Genomic DNA, 19,779 nt, shown 5'->3' with positions numbered 1-19,779 from the left:
TTAGGTTTCCTCAGTTTAAAAAATTCATCTGTCTTTCCAGCCAAAGCCAGAACCCCCTGAAAAAAATAAATCCTTCTTATCTGTGTGGCTCTACATAGAAGCTTAGACCAGGCACCTTGCAGCAAAAAACTGTCGCAGCCTGCACTATTTAAGAGCTGAAAGCTCTTTATGTGAGCAGGGCTTTAGATTTAGTTCAGAACTGAAGAGATGGGTATTTAAGCTGCAAGGGACAGGTCTTCCTGTGGTACATCCTCTTCCAGCTCCACCCAAGTCAATCCAGCTCATCTGTTGTATCTTCCCTCCCTCCCAAGTCAATAAACAATCAAGAAGAGGCGCTCCTGAACAGCGCCAATACTTACACTTACACAATACTTGTGACTTACAGCCAAATGGACAGTATGGAATAAAGTATGGTAGGGGATGCTGCAATCAAAGCACCCTGGTTTCACATGAAAATTAAACTCCTTCTCAGCCTTTACCACTGCTGTTTGTAATATATGTTATGTATTAAATGTATCCATTTAAAAAAATTTTATTACCTTTAGTAATGAAGCAAATGCTAAAATATGACAGCTTCTAAAAGGGTATCAAGGTGGTTTTTGCGGTTGTAGATGCAACTATACAGTAAGTTCTCATCTTCATTTTAGCTAATCTGTTTTCAGTTTCCTTGGAAGCTCTGCTAACCATCACAACAATCACAACCCACAATTCTGCAGCAAGCAAACCTGCATCTGAAGAGGAGACTAATTAGTGAAATTATTGGAGGGTTCTACACACACGAATGTCTGACCCCTTATGAGAAGTCACCATCACAATCCAAGTAGTTAACACAGAAATAATATTTCATATTCATATAACCTAATTTGCTAGGCTTTACAATGGCCTCAACAGAAGAAAACAAAATAAACGTTTAAGTAAATTGCAAAGATTCTTGGTGAACAGTTGCCCAGAAGGATAAAGCATCTCACATAAATGGGCTCAAACACTCCTTCAGAAATCCCTCCAGACAAGCAGAGCAGACAAAAGTGTTTTCTGAAACCCCGAGCAAGAAAATGGCTACGCACCAGCTAAGAATCTCCCTGCTCCACCTGCTCACTTGGATTTTAAAATTCAGGTACATTTCACTCCTGTTAGTCTGATATCAAGTGGCTACTTTGCCTACACCATAGAAATCTGTGACAATATTTGCTGGAAATAATGCAGCTAATGCTTTTCATGAATTCATGTGTTTAGTTTTTTTTTTAAGTGTTTATTTCCTAACTGAGATGGCTTCAACATTAGAGACACTTAATGTTAAAAGTATTATGTAATGTTGAATTTTAGATAAATAAAAACTAATTGAACAAAGTTTAATTCATAGGAGATTGCTTACAAGTGATCATGACTTTTTTCCCCACAAACCAATTCCCATCAAACTCAAACCAGAGATGAATGAACTTGTAAATTACTGTAGCTGTTTAGAAAAAATTTCTAAGATAATCATGAAGACAATGCTCCTGTATATATAAAAAGCTTGCAGCAGTTCAAGAAAAACAACTCATCTTAATGGGAACAAAAAAAATCAATTAAAAACAAAATGTTTAAGTATATTGAATTAATTAATATTTAAAAACTATGAAACTGTGAGTTACAGGAACAGTTATGCAAACAAAGACCAAAAAAACTGAAATAAGTTAAAGATTGAACCTATTATGATCAAAATATATTTAAGAATCAGAACAATCAAAATATTTCAGAAATACTAAATAAATCTATAATTTACAGGGAAAAAATTGGAAAAGTAAACAGAGTACAACCTAGATAACCCTATGGTGAAACCCAGGTGTCAGTACAAGAGAAAATAACAGTGGTTGTCATAAAATAGGATTATAGCATTGATGACATTTTCTTCCACAAAATCATGCTGGTATCACCTCTGTCATAAACACCAATTTTGATAAACATAAAATATTGCTGGCATGATACATCTGCTAGTACTACAATTTCAAGAGTATGAGCACAGGTAGACAAACTATTTAAATCTCAAGTAAGCAAGAATGATAATTAACATGAGCAATTTCACAGTGAAGGCAACTGCCAGTGATACATTCTTGTCCTTGCATTGCAACAGAATGCCACATGTAGAGGGATAAAAGCATTTAAGTGCAGTTGCTATGAAATATGGGATGTAAGAGTATTTGTTTGCTTATGCTGTGGTTAATTGTTACCCAACAGAACTGAATTAATACAAAATCCTCACAGAGCACTGGAAATGGATGCCACAAATACAATGCAATCAGTGAAGAATCAGCATCAAGAACATGTTTTTGTCAGACTGCTGTATATATTTACTTAGCTCTCTTGTGCTATTTAGTATTTTTAAAACAGATATGGCAGCATTTGACAAGATACAGATCAACTGAAGTAAAAATTAACAAACAGTAAAGGGCCTGACATGTGAGAAAGCTCTGGTCACTTTAATACAACTGAGCACTAGTTCTGTAGGTACAAAGAACCTTACAGAACAGAAAGCTCTCTGAAAAAGGCTTGCATCATATTATACAAGTCAGTTAAACATGAAATCCCAATGTATGGAGTTATTTGATATATCAATAGGTAAATACATCTCATAAACAAATTTTAGCTGTCCCTGGCACAGCTGCTACTTCGTTTTAATTGCAGTTCTGATATCATAGAATCATTTGGGTTGGAAAAGGTCTTTTAAGATCATCAAGTCCAACAATTAATCTAACACTACTACAAGTCAAAGCACTAAAGTCCCTAAATGCTACATCTACGTGTCTTTTAAATGCCTCCAAGGATGTTAACTCAACCTCCTCCCTGAGGAGCCTGTTCCACCCTTTCGTGCAAGTAGAGTATCCCAATATCCAATCTAAATCTCCCCTAGTGCAACTTCAGGCCAATTCCTCTTGTTTTATCACTTGTTTTCTGGGAGAAGAGGCCAACCCTCACCTGGCTATGAAAGCCCCCCTCCTTTCAGGTGTTTGTAGAGAGTGATATGGTCTCTCCTGAGATTCCTCTGGGCTAAACAACTCCAGCTCCCCCAGCTGCTCCTCACAGGACCTGTGCTCCAGAGCCTTCACCAACCTCACTGCCCTTCTCTGGACACGCTCCAGCCCCTCAGTGACCTTCCTGCAGTGAGGGGCCCAGAACTGGACACAGGGTTTGAGGTGTGGCCTCACCAATGCTGGGGGACAATCCCTGCCCTGCTCCTGCTGGTCACGCCATTGCTGATCCAGGCCAGGATCCATTGGCCTCCTTGGCCACCTGGGCACAGCTGGCTCATGTTCAGCTGCTGCTGACCAGCACCTCCAGGTCCTTTTCCATGGGGCAGCTTTCCAGCTGCTCTTCCCCCAGCCTGTAATGCTATGTGGGGTTGTGAGCCAAGAGCAGGATCTGGCATTTGCTGAGCCTCACACAATTGGCCTTGCTCATCAATCCAGCCTGTGCAGATCCCTCTGTGGAGCCTTCCAGCCCTCCAGCAGATCAACACTCCCAACCAACTTGATGTCACCTGCCACCTGACTGAGGGTGCACTGGATCCCCTCATCCAGATTGTTGATCAAGATATAAAGACATCTGTGATTCAAGAGAAATGTTCCAACACCAGAGTGCTCAGAGAAGTACCATAACAAGAACAAAAAATAGAAAAATATGCCCAGTGGACACATTGTCCTTATTATTTACATTTAAGATATCTTTTAGGGAAGAACTTGATTGCTTAACATACAGGGAGAAAAAAGCCCCATTTGTTAAACAGCTCCTCAATACAACATGAAAATAAAAGAAAATTGTAATAGAAAATGTCATACAACAGGAAGAAGGCAGAGTAAAGGTAGAGAAGTTTAAACACTGATGATAACTAACAAAATATTAAACTAGGCTTGAGAGAGATTTGCCTTGCTGCACAGTTTCCTGTTTTCAAACAGTGACATTTTTCAAAAAATAAGCTTTAGCTTGCACAGAAGTCAACACAGAGCAGCCTATTTTATGCAGGATATCATGGAAGGTAACCACAAGGATCCTTCTGGATTCCTGTGTGGTGCTGGTAAATGCAATGAAATCCTTCCTGAACCACCAGCCTTCTCATTTCAAGAGCCCATGCCCTTTATTCATGACATTTTCACAACATTATGGCAGCAATTATCAGTTATTTGCACAGAGCAGTAGTATGAGGCAAATATTTTCATATATTTTATATATATCTATTAGAACACAGCATGCTTGCTGCTACTAAGGTGACAAGCAGCAAACCCAAACAGGGTACACTGTGGTGTTATGGGGGAAATATGACATTTCCTTCCTTAGCCACACAGGATTCTGAAGGTCAACAAACAGAAAATAAAATCAGATTAGAGAAAGACTTTATTCAGGAGTTTATGAGGAAAGGAAGAAAAAGGACAAAGAACAGAGATGTGAAAAAAAAACTTGAGTTGTACAACACCTACAGTAGTAGCAGTTGCTATTTTGTTCAGTCTCACTATTATCTCTTGTTATTTGGTAGTGGTGAAAGTGTGCTGCCATATGTACAAGCAGAACAAAGTGTGTTGCACCAGGAATGCTCCTGAGGAGCCAGGTTTACACCTGACACACAGACAGGCAGGAGGGCATTCAGCCATCACTGCCTGTAATGCTGGCACAGAGCAAGTTTCACAGAGTACAGCACACAGCAAGGTAATTCAGCCAGAGTTATGAGAACTGTAATTGACTACAAACACTGAGAAACATGTCTGAAAAGCTAAAAATAAATCCACCAAGTTCAAGTCTCCTAGGATGAGTTTATCCTCAGCAGGTAGAAGCAGAAATCACTTGTAAACATAGCTGATGAGTCTGCTAACACTCCCTTTTCTTCTCAAAAGCAGGATATTAATTAGTCATGCTTATTTTTACTCTGGTAATTCATTCATGCTCTCACAGATGTATTTCCACAACACTTTTTAACACAGAATGTGCTCCTCTGGTTAAATATGAGTTTATTAATGAATTGGTAACATTAATGTTGCATGTTGCCAGTTCTAATGTGTAACCATCATGCTGAGCAGCGCCACCTCAAGCATCTTTCTAACTTGTGCTGATACTTACTAAAGTTGGAACTTCCTAAAACAGAGCTGCACCATGAAAAAAAAAATCCCAAATTTGGGTTGCTACCTGGCTGCCCAAAAATTCTTGCAGAAGCCCAGCCTGGGGACAGAGCACTGACAAAAATGGCCAGCCCTGCATCGAACAGGCAGAGCAACTGTCAGACCACACAGAAATTTTGCATCTGTACAAAGATCTTTCAGACATCTTCCTTCAGGCTAAACTGGCTTGTTTCAGTTCATGTCAAATATGCCTCAAGAAAAGAAAGAAAAAGCTACATTCATTACTGAAATCAATAAAAAAAGCTTCAGAACTGGCCACCACTGAAAATTATGCTCTGCTCTGTCTGTACATAATTTAAGTATAATTACTTACAAAGCACTTCAGCAAGTTTCTAAGTCAGAGACTTAAAAACATAATTTTGAGTATAATAATTTCCTACATTAATTATTGTCCATACTGGATGCAAGCTGTTATATGATACCCAGTAAAATATACTAAATACAGGAAAACCAATGTGTTGAAATGAAACCAAGGATTTCAATAGTAGAATCCAATTCAATTCCATGAAGTATGACAGTATTTCACTCCAAATTAGAAAGCATATACTTCAGTAACCCTGAAAAATAGAATTATAAATATAAAATTATATTAAAAACTCATGTGAAAAGATTACAACTTTTCAAAAATCAAATATGTTAGCTGAGATACTTAATATGGAAGTGAATTGCATAGTATCATTATTAACAAAAACACTGCTGTAGATTCCAGAAGGAAATATTCCCCCTATTTATCTGTTTAGGCGCATCTTGAAGACTGATTATCCATCTCTACACATTTATGCTCATAGTCAACCTGTTTACTTATGTTAACTGACTTGTTGTCTGTTTTTATTTTACATCAGGTTTTAACTATTTTTTAAGTAAAATTTAAAAGTTTGAGGAGGTTTTGTTTTTTGAAAGGTAAGAAGAGGCTGGGTGTTTTATTAACAATTAATGAGTAATAAAACTAAATAAATCCATAGACTTAGAAAGAACATTCTCCCAGAAGAACACTGGCCTGGCTCTCTTTCTTACTAGTCAATATCACTGCTTTCATTATTTTGCTGCTCCTAACTGTTAATGGAATTCCTCCTTCCCAGAGAACTAGGAAAATATAGTGAACTACAAATATACACTGCAACCAATACCCCAGTAACTTCTTTTTAATCTAAAATATTAGGAGATACAAAGAGAAATAAAAGTATGAAGATTAATTTCTAGCTTCTTATTGCAAATCTCAAGTTTTCAACTACCAGCACAGAGGTTCAAGGTCCTCACAAGCAGGATGCAATAAGACATCCTGTAATGACTTTCTAACTGAATGACTGGCTATTGTACTTTTAAAAATCTGTATTTTGTCAAGGGACTCAGCAGGCCAGCAGGAAGAACTTCATATTTCTATACTATTCCACCCTACTTTTTCATTACAATGTTTTCACCTAAATGAACCAGATCCTGTGTGAGAACACAACATATGTACAATTGCTTACCTTTCCTTCAAGCTCACTTGGAGAAGGAAAATAGCATAAATAACGCCAGGAGGGTCTTATGTAAAAATATTTATAAAGAAACATCTTGGCATTTTCACCATAGTCATCAGAATGCTATTCCTTAAATTACATAGGTGTATTTGCTCCTGTCAAATGCATGCAAATATTTTTATTATTAAGAGCTAAAACAGCATAGTTCTTGTGGACTACATAAATCCTTCACTGTAAGCTCTTTAGGAAATATGTTTGCTTCATTGTAAAACTTTAGTTTATGCTAAATATGCCATTTTTTTCCAAAGTCCAAAGTTAATGAGGATTAAGAGCACAAAAAAATTCTCACCTTTGTCTTCACGTAGAATGGCGATGACTGGTGAATGGGCAAGTCCATGAGGCTGTTGGAATTTGTGACACTATTACTGTTAGCATGTTCATCTTCTCTACTGCTGTCATCAGACTGATCAAAATCATCACTGTCCTGGTCCATTTCCTCCTCCTCTTCCACCTCCTCCTCTTGGTCACCAGCATGTTCATCGTCATCTTCCTCTTGGTTACAAGTGGAATCCTCATCCACTGTAATAAGTCTATTATTATTTTCTTCTAACTGCTCCTGCTGAGATTCATGCCTGTCATCAAATCCAGGTTCTTCTGCTCCTATCTCCCCATTCCTCCCAATGTGCTGCTCCTCTTGTTGTCGTCTTTGCTGCTGCTCCTCCTCTTCTACCACCCGATTCATCTGCTCCTCATCTACTTGGCTTGAGGAGGCATTACCTCGAAGAGATCCACCAGTTCGTCGCCTCTTGCTGCCCACAGAGAGCAGTTCCTGATTCATTTCCAAAAGCCAGCTTGCTACTTCTTGGACCTTGGCTAGGCTATCTGAAGATGCAAATGCTTTCACATTCTAAGGAGATAAAGAAAGAGAGGGAAATAACAAATGTTACTTTTTTTTTATTAGATAAGGCAGTAAAAATCTATTTAGTTGTATTATTCTTGGCAACTATTCCAGGAAACAAGGAATAATTTCTACTTGATACACTACTAGAAAAACAAAAAAAGAAAAACTTCAGGCAACTTTCTACCAAGAGAATTACTTGTTCTTTCTAACAGCCTGATCATAGTCTTTTTAAGCACCAGATTCAGCAAAATTCAGAAGAACTAGTTGCCCTTCTAGAGATTCCACAAGAACCATTAACATTCATGTTAACAGAAGATACAAGTATGCAATATTACTTGCAAAAAATTGTACACGGATCATTTCAAATGGTATTTATTTTCCCTGTCACTTGATTACAGACTTTGTATATTATTCAAAAAAACAAAATGCTTTTGGTCTTATGCATTAAGAGCAGCATATTTTTCAGATATAATTGAAAGTTTCATTTCTTTTTACTCTAATTTCCTTTTAGATTAATAAAGAAGAGAACACCCATTATAGAATACAGCCTTATCACTGCCAAGTCTTACACTGGCCAGAGAGAGGCCCAGTGGTCAAAAGCAGACATCACTAGGCAACCTTTGTGGCCCAGAAATGGCCCATACCTCACCTGGGAAAAAATACATTGCTAGTAATTGTGGGGATTTTTGAAGGAGTAGTAAAGTTCTCCAAAGTCTAAGAAGCTAAAATAATTGTTAAATGAGTGTCTGAGATGTTAAAAAGAAAAACCAAAATTAGGTGCATTTCAATAGACACTGAAAAATACTAATGCAATTTCCAAATTAGTCACGCATTCAGCTACCTGTGTGCCTCCAAGCAATATATAAGAACAGGGGGCTATAACACAGACTAATTCATTATCAAATTTGGTATCAGATTTCCAGCTATATAGCCTTTGAGGCTGGCAAATCCTGGTTTCCCTAGATTCAAGCAATGTGTTGAGTAGATGAATTCAGCCACAACTCAACAAGCAGTCAGACTCACGGGCTCTGAAAGCAGTACATGAAAGCGTGTGCAGAGAGAAATCACCTTTGTCCTTGTGTACAGAGCCACTGTCCTTGGAGCCCAGGGCCCACCCCACACACTCAGCAGGCCAATGGTGAGAGATTCAGAAAGCACAACACCACAAACACTGCATGGGAGCACAGCATCTGAGCCTCCTTGAAGCAGGAGCAGTAAATGTTTCTATGAGTACTTCAGCACAGGGTGATAATCTCTGAACCTCCCCCACCACCACCATCTTCCCCTCCTTTTTCTTAACCCACCTATCTCTTACAGTTTTTTACTTTGTTTGTTTGTTTGTTTTACAAAAAACCTAGGGCCTTGTATGATGTACAGAGAACATATAAACCCCAACTTTGCTCCATGACATTTGCAAAAAACATTCACCTTATTGGTTAGTAGGGAACAAAGCACCAGAAACCATGGCTGTTCTGTAATTTTCAGTGTGTTGTACCATAAAAGAAACACATTTACAGGTGGTTTTCCACTCTTTCTCTGAGGAGGATTCATAGCTGGGATTCTGCACTTCTCTGCATCTTTCTTCCTTAGGGAAGCACTACTTACATCCCAAAGACAGGGTTCTCACATTTCTACATATCTAACCAGGGGATGATTCCTCCAAATAGAACCTTACAAGATCAGTCACTGAAATATGTGTTCAAAGAAAGTACCCATTAAGTTCTGACCAGTGAATGAGAAGCTAACACTAAAAGACAATTAAGCACCACACATTCAATGGAAGGAAGCAGACACTGTGCTTGACTCTTGAATTTTCCATGGGAAAAAAGTTTTAGGACACTTAGGTGCATGTGACCCAAACCAGAAGCTAATGTCTGTTTTTTCATATTCAAGTAGTAGCAAAAGCAGATGTGTTTATTTTTCTGTGTGCAGTAAGGAGCATTTAAGAAAGATGCCACAAAGAGTGCACTCTAAGAGAAATGTTTTCATTTAACATCTTTCCCCAAAGCTCAGAAACCTTAGCATATGGGAGTGATGTTTAATAACAACATTTTATCACAAGTCAAATTTAGTTGCATATATCATCTGATGGTAATACAACTTATGTATCAGGCTTGCGACATAGTTTGGGCATTATGAACAAAACAATACCACACCTTATTATCTCAACTTGGAAAGCTGAAGCACTAAACAATGTAAAAATCAGTAGTTTAAAAAGAAAAAAAACTGAACAAGAGGTTTATATCTTCTCAATCTAGAAATTCTAGTTTCCATCACAAATGTTTCTCTAAGTAGCCATGGGTGTAGCTTACATAGTTTAATTGCATTTTTTCAGTATCAGTAGCATTATATATGAAATTACTGGTTTAGTATGCACTTGATAAAACTGCAAATGCTGCATTTGTTTCAATAATTTAATGCATACTTCCAATTTGTATCTGTAAGCAACCAACATAAAAGGTCAGCTTTGAAACATTAAAGTAATCAAATGCAAGAATATACTAAATGTTTAAGTGACAACAATATCACTGTTACAGTTATTACACCCAAATGAGATTCCAGCCAATTAAAAATTACACTTGTACTAGTATATATTTTTAATTATTCCTACAGTTTTGAGTGACCATCAGTTCATGAAATTAGCTTTAGTCATTAGTGGTTTCCATTTTACTCTGCATTTGCATGAATAAACTCAATTTGTTTTTCCAAGAAGCCTGTAAAATACATTATCAAAATTTAATTACAAGCAGTGCTACATCAGAAATCATCAGTATGCAGAGAGGTGATGCATTTGCTAAAGAACAGATGGATGTACATTATCTGAGAGATTTGAAACATTAAAGCTGCCTTCTGTCATGTAAGTGCTTTCAGAATTAACTACTGTCAGCTAGTACACAAGATACAATAATTTCCATGTATAAGGTAGATAGGAATAAGGAAGGATTACTATTTTGCAGGAAGAAGTGTATTTACAAATCAACTTCCAGAGAACTGAAATGATGTGTTTTCAGCTAGTACAGTGTCTCTTTCATTTATACAGTCAAGAGACCAAAATACTCAAATCAACCAAAAACCAGAAGAACCCCTGAGGAAAGCTGTTGTTTTTCCTACCTGTCTCAGACCACAAATGCTTTTTTTTTCAGACAGACACCAAAACATAGCAATGCAAGTGGCATGAATCTGCATAAGCATGCCAAACTCATCAAACTTGGTCCATGAATCTAACTTGGCAATTCTCAGGTAAGTTAATTAACACTTGCATTGTATGGGAAAACAAAATGCAAGAAATGCCTAAGGAAAATGGAAGTCTCCAGACTGATCCAATGGTAAACTCAGAGCTGATGAAGCATCCCACATCTCTACTGAAGACTGCATGCAGCCCCTAACTCTATTGAACATTAAATGCTGTGTTTAAGCATAATTTTTCAGCTTTATCCATTACATTTTCACAGAAGATAGATTATAAAAATAAACATGAACAACAGTTGCTCAAAACAAGAAATGCCAAGCAATACTAGAAGATTAAAGGGAAAACTGCTCAGGGTTATCTGCCACAACAGGTTGCATTCTGTACTGTGAGGATGACCACTTCACTTCCTGCTTTACTGCTGAAATATCTCTATCCTGCTAGTACAGATTAAAAAATTGTTAAATATTTTTAACCTATAAACCCACATAACTATGGGAAAATGAAATTTCCATCAGTACTGCTTGTTTTTATTTTTTCATTTTTATTACTTGAAACTATAAAGAAAAAAAGAAAATTAGGTGGATGTAGAGAGGTGGAGGTTGGGGTGTGGTGGGGTTTGTTTTTTAACAAACTATAACAGATTGTGAAAAGGTTTTAAAGAATTAACTTGGAAATTAATGTGTTAGACTGACTTGGAGACTAAGTATCATGATAGCATTTAGTGAAAAGACAGTATAGCTACAGACACAACATGATTTATGGCCAGGGGATGCTCCTAGAACAAATCTTTTGAGATAACAGATTTAGTGGACAAAGACAATTGAACTAACACAAAAACTTGTGTAGATATTTGACTAAATCTTAACACTGTAATATATCTGAGCTCTTTATTGTGTTATTTAACTGTGCAATACTGAATTCAGTCAAACAGAAAGCAAAATAGGGACATTCCACCCAAGCAAAGGATCTCCTAAGGTCTCAACATCCAAATCTACCTTCTGAAGAAGAAGTTCAAGAGCCTTATAAGCACACTGTGCCCAGGAACAGCCCTGGTGCATTGGTCCTCACAAGCAAGCAGAGCAGCACTGAAGGGGCAGGGGTGCAAAGCTGAGACACAGCACTCACAGGATACCAGCTCTGGGGAGAGGAAGTGATTTATTCCCAGATCCTTGCCCAAGCCTAAAATGACCCACTCAGTTGGAGCACACCTTCTCATTTAGTTTCACCCAGGTGTTCTGGGACAGCTGTGCTTCAACTCATTCTATAGGGAAGCAGTTATGGATAATCAGGAATTAGGCTTTAAAAGGTGCACTTGATCCAAGCCCAAACTACCACATGAATTGCAAATACACCTAGCAAGCCACGCCATCCAAGGCCTGCTAACCTCATTTGAAAAAAGATGTATGAGAAGGGGATTTACAAGCAGAATCAAGCAGGTATAAATAAATAAATAACAGAGTTAACACTGAGACTGTGAACCATGTTTTACCAAAGAAAAATATATATTTGAGTTATGGCCATGATAGCAAACGTTGCAAAACACTTCGAGTGAAAGCCACACATGATGTGTTTAAGAAAACAAGATATTGGTTGGATTACTGGCTGCACAGTTTGTATATGGGAAAGATTTTGAACAACAGCTAAGTAACAAACCAAAGCAGCCAACATGCAATAACTGAAATACAAAAATCAAATGAAGAATCTACCACCTTCTTTTATAGCTTATGGTAGTGGTACAATTGTACAATATGGTACAATTATTCTCATGCATGGACTCAACGAAGTTAATATAATTCAGATAAGGCAACAAATTTAACTAAAGTTATGTGCTTTAAATGAAAGTTACAGAATAATTTTGCTGCACTATAAAGGACAGCAAACATGATCATAGTAATGGAGTCACAAAACTGTGTTAAATACATTGCACAGATGAAGAAAATAAAAAGCCTTCTGTATTTCATCAGCACATATGTTGATTACAGCAAGACTGAAATAGATTTAAAAACTTTCAGTAGCTTTTCTTCAAAATAAAATACATCATAGACAATGTAACTCATTCCACAAGAACACATGTTTTTTCTAAGAACAATAAACTGCTTCTTCCAAACACATATACACTTCAAATCTCTAAGTCAGCTCCATTATTTACAGCTTCAAGCTCCAGAACAAAATAGCAGCCAAAAAGATTCTCTGCTCCTGCTTTACTATTGACCTCCCACAAACACTCAATAGAGCAGCACATGCAATGTTTTGGTTGTATTAGAAATTATCCTGCTCTTTTTTCACAATCTCAATAAACTTTAACGACCAATTAATGTCGTTTATTCAGTGCAAAGTGGTCAAAGCAACATACATTAAATCAAAGTGCTCCTCTAATTACTTACTTATGTCAAACATAAATTTGACAGCAAACAAAAAAAAATTGATTTGGTATTCATTAAATTTTTAAAATACCACAATTAAAGTTTCCTGTTTGAATTTAATTATGTCCAGCTGTATTTAATCTTCTTTTGCAGCCAGTTTTAATTATCTCCCTCTCTACTGAAATTCAGGCCCAACTACCTGCTGAAGCTTTTCACCAAGTCCTGGTGTCCTGACTTCCCCTGAATGTTTCTGAACTTCCAGGTTTCCCACCACACATGGTCTCTGCCTCCTCTTCACCTGCTTCTATTTAACCCCACAATCCTATTTCAACAGACTTTACCCCTTCTCTCCCTATTCCACCATCCAACTTACTTTTTTCTTCCAGGACTGCTTCTGAACATGGCTCCCTCTCTAATCCCATGCCTCAGTTTCCCAATCCCCTTTAGCCTCCAGTGCTACTTTACAGTCTCAGACACTTTGCTTTATTGTGAACCATTTCCTGCAGAAAACAAAGGGATTAATTTAAAAGAGAGACAATATCTGATAATACATGGACAGTGAGGGCATGACAGAGCCATGTCCCTTGCTATCAGTTATGGGGACAAACACATAGAAACCACTTAAAAGAAAACTTTACTTGAACTCTGGGAATGAAACACATATCACATAATCCTACCCTCTTCTGGCACAAATACATAAAGTATTTAACAAGTGATAAAATATGAAATAGCACACAAAACCCACTAGAAAATGAGAATACAAAAAGCAGTTTAGAAAATGAGTAAATGCTTCAAGAATTTATATATATTTAGCAGTATTTATCCTAAGTGGCTTGATAAAGAAATATCAGAGGTAGAAGAGTGATGACTAGACCTTTCATAAGCAAGAGTTTATAAGAAACAGCCTGAGCTACAAGCAGTCACATTCTTTAGATTATGATAAAGTATGTATGATCTTACAACCACCTACAAGGTTCAGGCACACACAAACACAGACTCTGGATGTATTATAATTCATGTGGATTCCACAGATTCTCTTTGCAACAGCAAGAGGAGCATCAAATCTTAATGCTTTAAACCAAAGGCCTTTTCTTCCCTCTTTGTGCATTCTCAACACAAGGGTTGCTCTGGCTAAAAGAGGGGATAATCTGAGTTAAAGTCATAGCAACTTTTAATGCTCTAGCATTAAAGTATCAACTATAAAATGTATTAATAGAGACTTGATGTCCATATTAAAGCAATCACCATATAAGAGGAAGAGAGAAACTAGGAGAATTTTCTTTCTGTAAACACTTGTTCGTAAGTAATTAATGAACTCAATTCTCATATGTGAAGTGTTTCAAAACATGCCTGCATTCTCCTTGTTTCAAAAAGAAAGCAAATAATCACAGTAAATAATCAGTGAATAATGTCTTACATAAGTTCTGCTTTTACCTCGAAGTTTGACACATGAGAAAATGAGAATTACAATGCTGTGGCAAGGATGGGGTGAAGATAAGAGGGAAATGTGAAAGCGACCCATATGGAAAATGTTAAAAGCTCCATCACACAGTAATGAGAAAACTGCATTAAAAAAAAAAAAAAAGAAAAAAAAAAACCCCACCAAAATTTTAAGTCCTTTTCCTCAAAGCTGTCCCCCATCTGACAAGTTATTAACACACCAGTACAGTATTATTGTAGAAGTGGGGAGCTCAGGCCACTTTATCAGGAACACTGTTCATAGTTCTTAGCTCCCTGAAAGGGAAGACTAACAGCAATAGTACAAAAGTTACTCCTTAATTTTAATTTCGCATTGTTATGTTTTCATCAAGAACAGTGAATGGATATAATGTAGAATAAACGCACTTGCATTCTTTGGAAGATAGCGTGGGAGGCAACAATCCACAGTAGGAGGAGATCTGTATTATCACCAATATTACTGTGTTCATATAAATAATTATGTTATTTTTAGTATTTATATTAGTAATGACTGTTATGCAGAAGATGGCTGGTTTGTCTTTTCACTAAAAACTCTTTAAAGAAGAAAGATTAAGCTGTAAAATGTGACAAGTTAACTATCATGTGGAACTAATGAAAGGCTTCTCTCTCCTTTTCCTCAGAAAAGGAAAAGCAGAAAAAAAAGCCTTGCGTTATTTAAAGGGTGCCAAGTTTTCCAGCAACTATTAAAAACAAAACAGGCAAATCCTCCATAAAATCCTGCATGCTGCCACTCAGTATCAAGTAGTGATTATTTTTCCATTGAAAGGACCTCTAAGATATAAAAGTTAAGCACATAATTTTCAACTGCATTGTCTTAACCTTTCCACTTTGACAACTGTACTTGGTACTGTACTTGGTATTGGTATTATATTAAAATTTTTACCTCTCCAAATGAAAACTCTTACGTGAATAACTAATGAATGCTTGCTTATTGTTTTCCCCATGAATTAGATTACTACAAGAAGGCTACACTACTACTGCTAGAGATAGAGCAGAAGTACTCTTGTTTGCTGAGTTTAGAACAGCCAGTTAATATTTCAGCCTCATGTAAACTACTCTTTCTGTGCATACTAACAAGGAAGAGTTTCTTGCCAAAAGCAAACATTAGATCACACTTAAAACAACATAAACAGAGTATCTTTAGATACATTACTTGAGAAGCATGTGGGCTGAAGAATTCTCAGTTTAGAAAACTAGGCAGGCAGTTTCTTATATGCCTTTCAAATTTAAAGATACTGTTGTATTCCTGCTTAGTGAAGGCCAACAGAATCATCCAAACTCTTCCGTGATAGATACACATGTAAGAAAGGATTTCTCTACAAAAAAGGATTATGAATCCTCTTACAGTGAAAAGGAGTTTAAGCACTCCTTAAAACTTCACAGGTTTGGATAATTTTGGGGTTGAATTCAACTTTCATTTCAAAATGTAAGTAAATGAAGTTTGTGGGTCTATGTAGTTGTGAGGGCTTTCCAAGCTGGCCTGACATCTCCACAGTAGTACTATGCATGCTGTTGTATTTTCACATGCCTTTCTGTCCCAGACTAGACCATCTATATTCCCTATAAAAGGAGTCCTTGGGGTCAGTTTTGCAGTGCCATCAACACCACTGCATACAAGGACCTCCCCAGCTGCCCAGACCAAAAACTGCTTAGGATAGTTTTGTACTGCTCAAGGCCTTTCATCCGTAAGAAAAGAGTCTGAGGAGCAATGTGGATGGACCTCTGGCCTTCTAGTAGAGACCTTTGGTTAAGCAGTGCTGGAGTGTTACTGTGTGATGGAAAAACTCTTCTGAGTTAACACACATTAAGCCATAGGTACCCACACATGAAACCAGAAATCTCAACTATGAAGTCTAGGACTACCATTCAGTAACATTTATTTTATGTAAACAGGCAATGTGATTACTATGCAGAAACAACTCCATTCTTCCCAACTGCCTAGGTGAACAAGGATTTTATCTAATAGACAAGAAACAAGATCCAATCACTACATGCTGAAATGAGAAAAATACAAATGGAATTAACTATGAGGATAATTACTCACTGTAATAGCTCACTAGGAAGATAGTGAATTCATCACCACTTTAAATCTTAAATTAGAAATATACTCCATCTTAGTTTAACACATACATTCAACAACTGCAGAACATGCAGCACAAGGGCAGCTACCAGGGCATGGTGAGCTGCCTGCCTCTCCCTGAGAATGTACATGAAAGAGAGCTGTTGTCACCTCCTCTCTGCTCCCACAGTGACACAGAGACAAAAAGTATGACCAAACTGCTGACTAAACCCTGCCTAGTTTCAGTGCAGACTTATTTCACAACTTCTAGACTTAACACAAAGGCTAGTGTTGCGTGGCCAAAAGAGCCTACACATAAATTTTTCTTCAGGATCCACAAAATTGATGGGCCCTGGGTCTGGATGCATTTCCAGTGGGAAAACCTTAGCAGTACAGTATGCTGAACCACTTTACATATCCATTCACACAGACTGTCACCTCGCCTGGTGCTGCTTCACAAAGTTGCTTTGTAAGAGCAATACATGAAAAACTTCCAAGCAGAGCTGCTCATTATTAATGCAAACTATTCTGAAGGCAAAAGCAAAACAGCATTTGGCAGCAAGACCACTGCCATTAAGATGTTTGCCTGCAAACCTCAAAATGATTTCTGAAGTACCCAACTGACTTCAGTCTCAGTCTCTTTCCTGGCCACCAATCATAAAAGTAATTTTGGGTACATTTCCTGAAATTATAGGTTTTGCTAATATGAGTTGCAGTTTTACCAGATGGCTGGCATCAGCTTCTGGTAAAATGGTAATGTGATTTCTTGGACTAAAACTACAACTCAGTTGTTGCTGAAATGCAGAACAAACAAGCAGACACGGAAGAGCAGAGACATCAAAAAAAAAAAAAACAAAAAAAAAAAGGTGATTTAGAACACAGGGCAAAAAAGATGGACCAAAACATGTCATCTCTAACTGAAGTGAGCTATCAGACCTTGAGAACAAATAGCAGCTAAACTTAGTCAAATTTAAAATTAATTTAGTTATATCAAAACTGGGGGAAGGGCAGGAAAATAACACCAAGTACCAAATTGTCCCATACCTCAGAGCTGTTAGAGAAAAGAGTCCTCTAATATGGAACAACACACAAACAGATGGGAACATATATACCCTTTACACTGAAAGGCATTCTGGTGGTTAAAAAGAAGATGACAGCAGAATTAAAGCTGAGAAAAGTGAGAATCAAGAGCTGTGACAGCTATTAAAGAACTTTTTTTTCTGGGTGATTAAAAACAGTTGAAGTAAATATCCCTTTTTCAAGCAGCTCTTATACCACCTCTAATAAGTAAGAATAATCAACTCACTTTACTCCCCAGAAGCTTCAATGCACAGAACAGTATTTTTGAGCCTCTTAATAATGATTAATGATGTAAAGGAGAAGAAAAGCACATTATGCAATAAGAAGTCCAGTCTCACTATTTTGTTCAGTTGCAGGTTTCTGCATCAGAGTAACCTCCTAGAAATTACTATAAGGTTATGGTAAAAATTAAGAATATTCTACTAATACTAAATAGCCTTCCCTTCTTTCAAACTTTACACCTTTTTATATTATGCTAAGTGAGATGAAGAGAGAATTAAACATCCAAGTCTTTCCAAGTTATCAACAACCTATTTTACCTTAAGATCCACAATTGACAATGCTTATTTGAGGCTACTGCCCAAAATTTTTATTTTAATTTCCTGTTTCAATTGCCCATTCTTTAAAAAAAGTCTGAAGGAGAAGGCCAAGAGTATCCTGGGTACATTAGGAAGAGCATTGCCAGCAGGGGAAGGGAGGTGATCCTGCCCCTCTGCTCAGCCTTGAGGAGGCCACCTGGAGTGTTGTATCCAGTTCTGGGCTCCTCAGGACAAGAGAGGCATGGAGCTCCTGGAGCAGGGCAACAAAGAACATGAGGAGACTGGAGCACATCTCTTAGGAGGAAAGGCTGAGAGAACTGGGCCTGTTCAGCCTTGAGAAAACTGAGAGGGGACCTCATCAATGTCTGTCAGTATGTGCAGGGAGGGTGCCAAGAGGATGGAGCCAGGCTCTGCTCAGTGGTGCCAAGCAACAGGACAGAAGGCAGTGGGCAGAACCTGATGCACAGGAAGTTCCACCTGAACATGAGGAAGAACTTTTTCAGTGTGCAGTGACCACACACCAGAGTGGATGGTCCAGAGAGGTTGTGGAGTCTCCCTCACCATGTGTTCTGGGATGGCCCTGCTTGAGCACAGAGGTTGGACCAGATGACCCACCATGGTCTGTTCCAATCTGACCCATTCTCTGATTCAGCTTCCATGTTGTCTTATGTGCTAGGGGATAAAAAAACCAAATCAGTAGTTCTATCAGTACTGTTAAAGCAGAATGGAGTAAAAGGCTGTAACGTAAGACAGACAAAGGCATTTCTCATTTGTGTTTAATTCACCAGTTATAAACCAAATTTCTGAGATAAGAAAAGTTAGCTGGGGTCAGATTGGGGCAGAAAACATGCCTCATGCAAGCAACACAAGATATAAACACTGGTGTATTTTACCATTTTGGTGCGAAAAACTACAGCTCAGCCTTATTCCTACGAGGTTGCTCTAAAAGAACGAGGAGCAATATATATTTTATGAAGAAAGCCTATCTGTCTGCAATCCCAATTCATATCTTACAAAGTGCTCAGCTGTGAATGTTATATCAGATTTTTACAGTATCCACTGTGCAATACTCTCTCCATTCTGAATGCTGTACTTTCAAAGATGAACTCCAAATTATGTACTTTCTTCCAGAGCAAGTCAATGAAACATGTTAAATGCCTTTGCATCAACATCTGATAAGGAAGATCCTTTGATCTGCACTTCTCTACTTTTACAAGAAATACAAAGAGAAACATACAGGCAGCATTTACCAGACTTGCTGAAATCTGCTAATACACTGGTTTGTCTGCATTTTCAGCATCTTTATCTTAGAAAGACATAAGTAAAACAAGGTCACATACTACCAGAACACAGCAGAACCCATTCCCTTTTCTAGTTTCTAATTTAAAAGAAAACAAAACAAAAAAATCCAAACCAATTACAGTCTCCACATGCTATTAAAACAACAGTAAATGCCTTCTCATTAACCTCACATCTCCAGAACACTGCCTAGCACACATTGGTTCCTAAGTGTTATGTTCTCTGTGTCACAGAGAAGCTTTATGGCACTAGATTTAAAATCTGACCT

At 37.6% G+C, this 19,779-nt stretch overlaps 1 protein-coding gene across 1 annotated transcript in view; it reads right to left on the bottom strand.

Moving 5' to 3' along the window:
• FBXW7 (F-box and WD repeat domain containing 7) overlaps positions 1-19,779 on the bottom strand; it is a 176,667-nt gene that overhangs the window by 92,090 nt on the left and 64,798 nt on the right. The window contains exon 2 of the mRNA XM_058024351.1: positions 6,951-7,508. Within this exon, the coding sequence (XP_057880334.1) occupies positions 6,951-7,439 (489 nt within the window). The 5' untranslated portion in view covers positions 7,440-7,508. The remainder of the gene's footprint in view (positions 1-6,950; positions 7,509-19,779) is intronic.

The sequence above is a fragment of the Melospiza georgiana genome, chromosome 5 (assembly GCF_028018845.1).
Source record: "Melospiza georgiana isolate bMelGeo1 chromosome 5, bMelGeo1.pri, whole genome shotgun sequence".
NCBI classification, from domain to species: Eukaryota; Metazoa; Chordata; class Aves; order Passeriformes; family Passerellidae; genus Melospiza; species Melospiza georgiana.
Note: the sequence above shows the minus strand (reverse complement) of the source record. Positions and strands in the feature narration are given on the sequence as shown.